Here is a 12,987-nt window from a genome sequence, read left to right on the forward strand (position 1 = left end):
TGAAGTCTGATGAATAGAATACCATGCAGAAATGATGAGAGGAAATCTAACACACTCATCCTTGTAAGAAACTAGGTGGAAACCACTATAGAATCCTAGAATTTTATAGATAGAAGAGTCTCCAGAGTAAGGAATGATACTTGAGTACACTATGTATTAAACATTCAAATTTAGGTTACAAGTATCTGAGAGTTTGCAAAAATGTTTATGCCAATACACATGATGAACTTATGCTTTAAATCACGAACTGTGTAAAAATCAAATTGTCATGTAAAACAATGTTGAATGAGAATTACACATCTTTGATGATGAGTTGTGGCAATAATATGTCAAATTATTATAGATTCAGAATTTGTTGCTGCTTCCCCTCTGCTCCATGGTACATTCATCAAATTTTATTGGTTAATTTTATGCAATATTTTAATGTTCATTAACCTATCTTTCTCTGGCCACTTGCCCCCAACGTCAAGAACCATATCCTTTTCAAATTTACTCTTCTACAACCCCCAAAAAGGACTTAGTATAAGGTAAACTCCTAATAAATGTTTAAATTATCACGTAAAATGCTTTATAAATTCTCATTCAACTCCAATTTAAAATAAATGTGAATTGTTTTATAATGGTTAGCTGTTAATATTAATTTATTAAATTAAAATATACATGAATTTTCTTGTATAGAACAGTAGTTAAGAATGCAAGATTTGGAGTAGATCTATCTGGGTTCAAATCCCAGCTCTGCCACTTACAAGCTCTGTGACTTGGATAAGTCAGTTTAACCCTCTTTTCCTCAACTTTCTCATGTGGAAACCTAGCATAATAATTACACCTCCTTCATAGAGGTACCTAAAAGATTAAATGAGTTCATTTATATAAAATGTATGACATGCATATAACTCGATATATGCTTCCACCAACACCACCACTATCATCATCATCACAGAAACATCTTTATTACTACCATCGACATCTTATCAGTACCAAGCATAATAACTAGTATATAGCAGGTTCTCAAATGTCAAATTGATTTGAGTTCCTAAAAATACATAATTGTTTCTTAAAATCAAAATGTGCACAGACATAGTATTATTCATTTACATACATGTACATCTCTATAGACAGGAATGTCATTGTCAAGGACTGATTTTTCATACAGTTGTTTTCATTTTATTTAAAGGAAGTGAACAAAAATTTTAAAATTTCAAATTGACTGGTTAGATTAGCAAAATGTACAATCAGAGACACCGCTAGAGGGAGCATTTGTTCAAAGATTGACAACAATAAAGCTGCCATTAATACAGGATTTTTTTGTCTGCTCATTGAATCATTCACCTCCTCAAGGATCTTTCCTAAGAAAGAGAAGAGATAGAATTCCTTGATACTAGTTTTAAGAAATTGAAGAAGTAAAAATATTCTCAGGACTTTAGAGAGAAGCTCATTCTTCCCACTCTCCAAGGAGAGTAAAGACCCATCAGTTCTTTTGTCACTGCTGAAAATAAAGTTACCTGTGTCTTTGCTCCTGTGCTATATAGGACAGCGGTCCTTCCCATGGCAGCAGCACTTGGTATGCAGAAGAAAAATGAAGGAATCACATTGCTGAGGCCATGGGCCAAAAATTCCTACAGGAATGATAATAGGAGGATATATCATTTCCTAATCACAATCAACTTTTAGAGACCACCGGTAAAACTTGTCATGGAATGAGACTTATTCTGTATTCTATTTCTGTTCTCTCCACTGGTCGTAATTTAACCATTATTTTAAGAATAGCTAACATTTATTGAGTGCTTACAATGAGCCAGAAACTGTTCTAAGCACTTCATTGTTTAATCCTTATAACAATAACAACCTTATAGGGAAGTACAAGGCATTTATTGTATCTGTTGTCAATTTCTCCTCTTTCAGGTCATTAGAATCAAGGTTTTGTTCCCGCCACTCCACCAGTGACCTCCACAGTGCTAAATCCAATGGTTAATTTCTACCCTACCTGGCCTAAGATTAGCATTTGACACAGTCGCTCACTTCCTCCTCCTTAAAGGCTCCTTCTAGGACCTCTCACCCTCCTGGTTTTCTCCTACCTCCCTGACCACCACTTCTCAGTCTCCTTTGTGGTTTCTTCTCATCTAACCAATCACAAATATTGGACCACTTCCCTCTCTAATCTTAGCTACCCAAATACACATTGACAGCTCCCAAATTTATATCTCCAGCCTAGACCACTCTTCTGAACTTCAGACTGACATAGCCAACCTGCCACTCAGCGTTTTCATTTGGATGGTTAACAGGTATCTCAAACTTACCTAATCAGGCTATGCTCTATATATTCCCACCCTGGTTCTCCCACATCCTTCCCTGTCTCAAGCTCCAGTTGCTTGAGCCAAAAGCTTTAGAGATAGTCTTGACTACCCCTTTTCCCAGATGGTGTCCACATCCAATGCAGAATTTGTCCCTTCTCATCTCCTTCACTGCTACATCCTGGTCCAAGTCATCAAGTGTCATTTAGATTATTGCAAAAGCCTCCTAATGTTTTTCTGCTTCTGCTATTGCCAGTAAATAATACAGACAAAAATCCCTGGCCTCACAGACTGGAGTTCTAGTGAGGGAACGCTGACAATAAACAAGATGAGTATGGAAAGTAAAGCAGAGAAAGGAGTGGAAAATTTTGGAATTTAGGATTTTAGCTTACCAAGGAAGGGCTCCCTGAGAAGGGAACATTTGAATAAAGGAGGCATGTAGCTACCTGAAGGTACAAAATTCCTGGAAACGGGGACAGCAAGTACAAATGTCCTGAGCTACAAACATGACTAGTGAACTCAAGGAAAACCAAGGCAGTAAGTGTGGCTAGAACTATGAAAGAAATATGAGATCATAGAGGAAAAAGGATGGTGACAAGGTCAGGTATGGCCTTGTAAGCCTCGGTAATAGCCTTTTAATCTGAGTACTATGGGAAACCACTGGGAGGTTTTGAGATGAGGAAAGACATGGTCTGCATTATGTACCATTGTATCCCTTGTTCCTAGACCAGTACCTGGTAAATAGTAGGGTTCAATACACATCTGTTGAATGAATAAATCTGCTTTTTTACAGATGACAAAACTGGGACACAGAAACAATTTCAGAGTGAGATTTAGATATAGGTACTTTGGCATTCTAACCACTATTCCATAGCTATCTCTGCAGACCTGTGCAGAAATGTAGGGCCACAGGGCTTGAGACAAGACACTAGCAGAGGTAGATTCAGAAACATGCTCAGTAAACTCTTCATCCTTTGGTATTCTAAGAATAGACCCTTGTGACCTTTAGTTTTTTACTAAGAAGAGTAATATTAGTGTTTTTTGTATTTTGAAAGTCAGCATGCAATGATAAATATATTTAGATTCTCTCCTAAAACCAAATCATCAAGATGTCCCTCTCTAAAACACAGAGTGTACTATAACCAATCCAACAAAGTCAGATTTTCACCTTTCAATGAATGACTTAGATATTTTCTTTTGTTTTCTTCTACCCATTTGTGTTATACACATAGAAAAGTTGTATTTTTCATAAGTTCAACATTTTCTGGATCTGGGAATACACCGTACAGTGATACAATAGCTATGGAGAGGTGTGGAGAGGGGTTGGGGCATACTCCACCTGGTTGTCATCAACTGAATATTTGAATTTTTTGGCAGATCCTTGAGCAAGAGCCAGTGAGGCCACATAGCCTACAAGTGCCACTCCAAAAGCTTCAGTGATTACTGCAGAGAGGATGTTCATTGGGGGAGCTCTAGGTGGAGGAATGCTGTTGAAAGAAAGACCATATTGAACTCATCAACTTTCATGTTATTTCTGTAACAACTTGCAGTGAATTCAGCTATGGCAATGACTCTGAAGTTTACATAGAATACATGAAATATCCCTGAGAAAACCAAGCAACCTTGCCCTTAGAAGCCTTTTGTTTTCAACATTATTTAGCAGAAAAGCAAAATCACAAAGAACACCACAAGGACAGCTCCGTGTATCTAACTGGCATTCACTCACAGAGAATTCAGGTTATAGCACAGAAAATTTGACTAAACAAAAATTTCCTGTATCAGAACAAAAGCAAATATGGAGCATTCTTTCATTGACTCTTCCTAAACTTTTATTTGGCTGGCATTAGAAACTGTATTTCCTGCCTTGAATACTACAGTGCTGTATGCAAACACTAGTTTACTGTGAGCTACGATTCCTGAGCTAATCCTTAAATTTTCCGTTGAGTTTATAATCTTAATTATGTTTTTTAACATGATTCTTTCACAGTACACTTAACTATTGTTAAAAAAGAGACAACAGGCCCACAATGGAGTCACTTGTGCTAAGCCCCATGTAAGCAAACCAAGAATTAATACTTAATTTAACTGCAGTTTCAGCCTCTCCCAGGAATGTAACCTTAGCCAGTCAATCTAGAATTACCTGGTCAGCATTAGCAAGGTAATTTGCCCTTCTGTCCCACATAGGAAAGTGACCTTGCCTGAAACAATCCACTCTTTGCTAGAAACATCCTTTTCCTGCCCTTCCCCTTCTGACTATAAAAGCCTTTCATTTTGTACAGCTCTTCAGTGTTCCTTTTGATTTGCTAGATGGGTTGCTGTTCAATTAAGAAATTGTTGAACAAAGTCAATAAGACCTCTAAATGTACTCAGTTGAATTTTGTTTTTTGACTCTATGTATCCCATGTTAAGAAAAATATCTATAAAGTGTCCAGCTACACTCTGTTGCAAAATACAGGACCACAGTTAGCTGTTTCTCAGTTGTAAATAACTGTTTAAATATTTCTTCCAACTAATACACAGTCATTGTCTTATGGTCTTTTTGAAAACCACTTGAGCCCAGTGTCATTGTTTATTTATCCCTGATGATGCTTTGTGACACTTACTTCCCCTCTTTAAAAAAAAACCCTCTGGGGCAAAAGTAGAAGAAAAAGGGAAAATAATTCATGTTGATTTAATACTGAGCATGTAAATTGAATGCTCAGCACTTTCATATTAGCAGTTTTATTTAATTCTCCCCACAATCTCCAGACCAAGTACCAGTAATGCAATGTATAGAGGAGAAAACATTTTGAGAAATGTATCTAAATCACAAAATGAATTCAACCTCAGCTCCATTTCTTATCAATGCCATGTTTTTTCTATGATTCTTTAAGAAGATGGGTCTGGAAAGGTTACTCAAAATAAAGAAGAATTAGACTGGATGGAGGAGAGGCATGATTTTTTTTTAACCACTCCTTCAAGTTTATCCCCAAGTCAAATTGATTTGTACCATTACAAGCCCTAAGATATATGATACATAAAAGTGCTACCATTTCAAACTATAAGAACTTTTGTTTCATAAAAAATTGAGCTTGCCTAATTATTAATAATGATAAACTAACCTAGAGAAAAAAACAATAAACTAAATTTGAAGGTGAAAAGTAGAGAACCCTTTAGAAAACACAAGTTGATTCCAATAATCACTATTAGCCTATATCTTTAGCATAAAGGCTAAAGACAGGATTTTTTCAATTATCTTTTTAATCTCTGAGAATTTTTCTACTGTTCTTCCATTTTAATGTAGTTAGAAGCCAAACTTTGGGACTGGAAAATAAAAATATAGAGGACTCAGCAACTCTAACTTCATCCCAAATTTATAAATATTGGTGTATAGTACAGCCCATTAAAAGAGACATCCCCTTTCTCCCCTAAGATGACTTTATTTTCTTTCAGGCTATATTTGGAACAAAATTTTGTCTTTTTAGGGTGAACACCTCTTCTTCTTGTTAATCTTCCTCTTAGTGTCCTGAGGAAGGCTTTAAGACAGGTGGGGAACATGCCCTCATCTCCACTTCCACCCTCTCTTTCAAAATTGTACACCACTCATATCTATAGGTTTGCTATTTCAGATGATGCTTGTGTATTTTTACTATGTTTTAAGTGAAATAAAAATAGTCATAGGAATATGTGAGTGGATTAGGGAAGATTATATCCTACAGCATGACTCTAATTTGGAAATTCAATGCCTTGCTTTCTTTTTCAAATAATATTCATGTAATTTCCAAATCTTTTACCTGAAGCAATGCTGTATAAAATAGTTATCAACTTCCCAAGTAAGAGATAAGCAGTCTAAGAAGTTATTGTTTTCTTTATTGTGAACTGTTTGTTTCTATCATTGTAAAATAGAAATTAATTGGAATTTTGTCCCATAGAGAGCCTTTGAAAGAAATGAAATTCATACCCACCTACCCCCAGTTGCTTCCTCCATCAAAAAACAAATGAAAGAAAGAAAGAAAAGAAAGAAAAAGAAAGAAAGAAAGAAAGTAAGAAAGAAAGAAAGAAAGAAAGAAAGAAAGAAAGAAAGAAAGAAAGAAAGAAAGAAAGAAAGAAAGAAAGAAAGAAAGAAAGAAAGAGAAAGAAAGAAAAACAAAAAAGATTACATTACCCTTTTGGAATATGACCAACTACTTCTAATCCATATGTGTTTTCCATATTGGTACAATAACAAGTAAATGATGCAGCAATAATCTGTGTGGTTCCATTTGAAAAAAGAAAAAGAAAATTATTCCTGACTTCTCAAACATCTTAAAACTATTTTTAAAAGTAAACACTGTTCATGTGCCCCATGATTTTCTCGAGTAATATAGCAGTTGCACAGATTTTTAAAGACTAAGAAGAATTTTAAAAATCAAAAAATCCCTCTGGGATTTGACAGCACTTAATTTGCAGTCTCAAAAAGTTAATGGTATTACAATAATACAACTTTTCTTATATCCTTCCCAATTGTGTCTGATTCTGAAGGGGAGCAGAACACAGACTATAGGAGTGTGTGTGTGCATGCGTGCATGCTTGTGTATGTACAGATACTACAATCCAACCTAAATACTTGTCTCTTGTAATATGAAGGGATGCTTTATAACACAGAACGTTTTCCCTCCATTGCAGCAACCACCTAAGAGTTTAAGATGTTGCATCAATATTCCTAATGTAAGTTAGTAATCAATGATGATTTACAGTCTCCTTGAATAATTTTGAATTTTGAGTTTTGCTATTTCTTGAAGTAAAATATCCTAGTTAATAATGTGTCGAACTTGATACCTTTGAAATTACCTCCCTGGAGTCTCAGGTACATGACTCTCTGTTATATGATATAATGATATATAATAAGTGAAAACAAGTGTTCTCTGAAAGTATCCATGATCACCTTTAAAATGTATGTTCAGAATTCTGTTCAGCATTTGTTTTTACCAGCCATGCCACCTTAATGTTTTCCATCCATTTTCACATTCTTTTTTCATTCTTCTGATAATTTAATAGGTGCTGTAAATTTCACATGGTTATCATATCAGTTTGGTATAACTATTTATATACTACACTTTTTTGTTTAAAAAAGACACATTAATTACCTATTTAAAGTACAAATTTACCATATACATGGTCAGAAAAAAGATATAACAAAATCACACTAGCAAAATCAGGAATATCTAACAATGCTGATAATATTATTTTGTAGGGATTTTTCCTGTGTATTTCTGTTCTCTGTGATGATATTTAACTGAATTTATAGAAGTTTTTAAAACATTGAATAGACTTAAAAAGCAAAAGAGTCTTGAGGATATTTTTTAAAGGCAGCAAAACTCTACAGGTTATACTTTAAACTTTATAGATATTGTGCTATAATTGTATTTTCTACAGAATATAGTAGTAGTTAAAAGTTCAGGCTATTAGGTTGGAATCAGAAGTATTAATGTATTCAAAAATTCCTAAGCCAATAATAAACTTTAATTGCTAACAATTTTCATGAAATATTTATATCAAGTCAGAAAATACTGTGAGCTGTAAAAGAAAATACACCATAGGCACAAGATGCTGGATCCTTATTGAAAATGGAAGAATACATGGTGTTTAATACACATAGCCAATATTAAAATTAAGTAATCTAAGTCACTAACTTGGTCTTTCAGACAGTGCTTTAGAGGGTTCTAATCTGGTCATCCTCCAACTGTAGCTCTCCCCATAAAATGGGAGTTTTGTGGGGGCAAAGGGAGGTACCCAACTCAAACCTGGACTCCTCTTTCTGGACCACACCCTGAATCATCAGGAATCTATAATTTCCTGCCTAAATGGCTCCAAGTCTACTTCCAGAATACCTTCACCAGGTCTATCCTTCCAGTGTAGACCAAGGAAAGGCCAAGGGACAGTTGTGGGGCAAGGGTATCCACATTTATACTTATGAATCCCACTGTAAATGAGATATAGCTGAAGTAGGAAGAGAAGAGGCAGGCCAAGGGACTGGCTTTCCCCTTGCTGCCACATTCTGGCAGAACCCAAAGGATTAGGAGAATTCTCTATTTTAACCTGACTTTCAAGGTAATCACTAAGGTATTTTAGTCAAGATAGGAAAATAGAACCTATTTTATTTAACATTTTGATCTATAACTCTTAAGTATTTGGGCCTGCATTATTATTTTTGCCTTAGGTCTTACACATATTAGGGGCAACACTGTATAAGGAGTACCTTTTATTTTTTGTAAGGATAATTCTTACAATTTTTGTATTGAATGAACAACTGTCTTATTCAGTGTTTTATTCAGTATTGAATAAAAAGAGTTCAAGAGTCTTCTTCCCCAAGGTTATTTTCAATTTCTGGTTTCATGAAACATATAATCAAGCTTTTTTTTTTTTTTTTTTTTTTTTACAAGGTGGGGCATATATTATAAAATATTATAGGAATTCAAAAGAGGCATACGCTACATCCAAACAATCAGAAGAGGCTGCTTACCTATCCTCAATTGTTATTACAGAGAGTTGCTTACTTAACATTTACATACTTAACACTTAAACTATATTCACTGCTTGACTTTTTCTCTTAACAAATCTGATGAATTATTAATAAAGTCCCATTTATTCCAAAATCCAAGGAAACTTCAAACTCATTCATGAGATATTTATTAAAATAACACATTTAGGGAAAAAAATCAATACAATTGTATACATCATTACTGAAAACTGTATACCATCATACAAAAAAGGATTTTATTTTGGGAAATCAATTCCTAATTTATGGCAAGTTTTACTTTACTTTCAGAAATTAAACCACAAAACAACACAGGATATAATAAGCATTCCTTAATACCTATAGGACTTTGGAATAAAATATGTTTCACAGTTGTTTCCATGAAAACTACTAATAATCATAGTACCCTCCACTTGTATGGCTTATTTGAAATACACACACATATACAAGCACACACACATTATATAGATTATATATATGTATCTCTACAAATTATACAAGGCCTAATTATGGAGAGAAGCCATCCATCTTAGTTATGCAGAAAAAAAGTCATATCCCTCAGAGACAGTTGCCAATGTGCTAGCCTTATATATTTACATAAACCTATACCATTTCAACAGTATGAAGGGATATTTCAATAGGTGAAATTATTTAGACACCACTTGTCATATACATGTATATAACCCAAAGACCATTAAAAAACTAAAGCCAATTAATAATAAGTAAGTTAGTAGACTGTGGTTGGTTTAACATTTCATTTTCAATGTAATGCTTTGTTTAGTTAAGAGTTTCCATTAGAGGCACTTAAAATTTCAAAATGTATTTTTTAATGCCATAAGCCTTAGGAGCAAAGTATGATTTGTTGCTTTGACAAGTACAACAACAACAACAAAATCTTAGAGAATCAGCCCTGGCTAGTGAAAATCATGAGTATCCTTTAATAAAGCAAAATTGGGTCAATAAAAACAGTGTCAACAAATTTATCAATCATTAATGGACATTTGTCAATTGATAATAATTCTGTGCATCATACCATACAAATAACATATCAATAGGATGTGGTATCACTTTTTGTTGCTTTAGGAGAATCATGCCAGAAATCTTTTAGGTCTCATCCTTAGAAATGTCTCCTTATTTAAAATCTTAAGCTACATGTTCTCTTATTTACCTAAAAAAATACAAGCATCTGTGAAAATTGAAAACATGTGTGCCTCCTTTTTAAAATTATTGACTCAAAATATTTCCTGCCTTTACATTAATGTATAGCCATGCAAATTAGCCCTGCTTTAATGAGAGACAGGATTAGCTGTGGCTTACTTTAGACAATAATGTGAGCCTCTGCAGGTTACCCACAGCAACTGCAAGCATTGCAGGGCAGAATGCTAAATGTTGATTCATACTTACCAAGACTAAGTCAACAGGAAGAACAATTTTAATTTTCCTTTTAAACTGTTCATTCAGCTCTTTAACCAGAACAAGCACCACGATGCTCAGCAAGGATAAGAGCAGTGCTTCCAGTTGCACAGACTTGATGTTTTCAAAGACATATGCATAGATCTACAGTAATGAGGAAAAATACAAACAAAATTCAGGATCACCCACAATATATCAAAACTAAAATCTGGCCCCCAAATGAACTCAGTGATGTTTTGTAAAAAATAGCTGAAGGGGTGGGAAGTGGAAAGGTGGGACATAGAAGGGTAGTCAGTGCTGATATAGAGCAAGCTATAATTCATTTGCATGTACAAAATTGCTTTGCCCTTGATTCTTCCACCAAACACAGTGTTTGTTCCTTCCTACATAAGGACACTACTACACTTCCAGCTCCTCCCCAGACACTTATGGGCAGAGATGCTAAAACTCATTAACTACATGCAGATTCATCATTAAGAGCAAGTGAGGGGACTATAGGCTCCCTTGAACCCCACCACTCTTCTTCAAACCCCAGAATCAAAATACACACATACTTTAAATATCAATGGATATATCTGGAAGCTAATAGCTCTGTGTAAGGAGATATTTGTGATAATCTGTATCTTCCAAATTTTCTCTTACAAGGATGTATGACTTGTATAATTTTAAAGGTTGCACATAGGCCTTAAATACTTTTCAAAATGTCTCAACTCCTCCTTTTCTTCGAATATGTTAAATCTGATTTTTATAAACTCATTTCTATTCATCCACAGCTGATTTATTAAGTGTAGTTTGAAGTGATAAAAACTAGTTTTTACTTTAGCATAGAGACAATTCTTATAGTAGCCCAATTTGTTGGTGTTCTTTGCCCTCTCTTTTTAGTATCTCAAAGATAATTTGACCACAACTAAAAATATTGGATTAAAATACTATATAGACAACAGATCAAAAGAATTTATATAGACTATGTTCCTCAGCATCTCCTAAAATTCTGCTCAGTAGGTTTCCTAATTGAACCCATCTGATCCAGGGATCAGGAACATACCTGGTGTAAATGAGGTACATCAGGCTATCTGAATATGGATTCTATATATTGAATACTATCATTAACACTGTAACTCTTTCAAACAAACAAAGAAAATATACTCAGTTAACATGGAGCCTTGTTGGGTGAAAGGGATCGGGGTAATGTAGAATCCAGAATCTCCTTTGTCCACACAGTTAGAAAAAGTTGGTTGTGTAATCAAATACATTAAGGAATAATTAAGATAGCTTTAATTGTTACCTTTTTCACAACATTCTAGTATTCCACACTCCTTGGAAAGAAAATCAGGTACTACAATATCATGGTTATCTGAGATGCAGACAATATTTTTCCTCTCTGCCTAAGCTGTGGATAATAACTGTTCACAGAACTCCTACAGCAAGTGAAGAAGCAGGTTCCATTTCTCATGGTTACCCCCTACTCAAAGCCCAGGACAAAAATCCAAAATGCTACTCAAAGAAATATATTCTATAGCAGATGGAGTCAGAGGGATGTCAAGAAAATTTGGTCAAAATACACAGCTTTCTGATGATTTATTATGATCCTAAGATAAAATTGAGACTATCATTCAGATGATTTGCCAAGAATAAAACAAGCATCCAAACGTTTTAAAGCATTTATAGGCTTATTCCTTCTGTTTTATCCATGGTATTAAAAGTATGCCATGACAGTGCTTGTATAAGAAATCAGAGAAATGTGAAAAACTCTCAAGCCATACCAAATTTGCTGTAATGTGCATTTCGAGAACATGTGTTTGCAGTAATAAAAATGGCCACCCCAGAATGAAAGGAATGAGAAACTCTCCCCAGGGTTTTTATTGTCTGTCTGAATTAAACTACAATTTGTAGAGCAAATTACATCTCACAAGATGCTCCAGAAGAACATGGAGGTGGGCAGAGGCTTGTTACAACCAGCACAAAGAACACAATAGAAAAATAGGCTGATGAGGAGTTATACTAATGACTATCATGTGGACCCACATGGAGAAATCACTGCTAAAGATGGCTTGCAGGAGATGGGTGACATTTGGAGATAGAAATAGGGACAGGGACAGGCGTGTGCAAACACACACACATGCACACGTTTACACATGCTCATTTAATATAGGTCTAGGCCTCCTAAACACACATTGACATTTCTCATTTCTAGTATAAATCGAGTCATTTGGGTATGCTATCACACACTACACTTCAGTAGATAAAAATTCCTATTGAAGATCATCATTCATTTCCCAGACCTCAGAGAAGTAATGATAGTTTATATGTGTATAGATAAATAAGTAAACTATTTCATCAGAACTGACCAATCTGTTTTATAAAATAGGAGTTTAGCTCATTTTGAGACTATAATATTAGTAATTCTTTAAACTGGCCATTTAATATAACTTGACATAAAATGAAAAATATCAATATATATAAACAAATGCATTTTGAGATATTTCAAAGAATGAAAATTGCCTATACAACATATACATATATTATTTTTTATAATTTTCTTTAGAGAGGAGACTTTTCTGAAGCACTTAATGTACCTTTACACAAACACATTCATACACACCACTACTTATATAATGTGTTTTTATCTGATTTGGACATTCTTAATACATTTTTTTTTTTTTCACTGATGGATTCTCAACTCCTAGAATAGTGTCTGGCAGATAGCAGGCACTCAATAAATACTGTTGAATGAATAAAAGATTTGGTCTAACATAGTAATAGTAACAATAAATCTGTAAATAGGAG

At 34.4% G+C, this 12,987-nt stretch overlaps 1 protein-coding gene across 1 annotated transcript in view; it reads right to left on the reverse strand.

Moving 5' to 3' along the window:
- SLC26A7 (solute carrier family 26 member 7) overlaps positions 1 to 12,987 on the reverse strand; it is a 205,299-nt gene that overhangs the window by 64,246 nt on the left and 128,066 nt on the right. Inside the window, exons 5-8 of the mRNA XM_036830403.1 lie at positions 10,192 to 10,344; positions 6,436 to 6,518; positions 3,631 to 3,778; positions 1,503 to 1,616 (exon numbers count right to left, since the gene is read on the reverse strand). Of these exons, the coding sequence (XP_036686298.1) occupies positions 1,503 to 1,616; positions 3,631 to 3,778; positions 6,436 to 6,518; positions 10,192 to 10,344 (498 nt within the window). The remainder of the gene's footprint in view (positions 1 to 1,502; positions 1,617 to 3,630; positions 3,779 to 6,435; positions 6,519 to 10,191; positions 10,345 to 12,987) is intronic.

Source organism: Balaenoptera musculus, chromosome 17, assembly GCF_009873245.2.
Source record: "Balaenoptera musculus isolate JJ_BM4_2016_0621 chromosome 17, mBalMus1.pri.v3, whole genome shotgun sequence".
In the NCBI taxonomy this organism is placed as follows: Eukaryota; Metazoa; Chordata; class Mammalia; order Artiodactyla; family Balaenopteridae; genus Balaenoptera; species Balaenoptera musculus.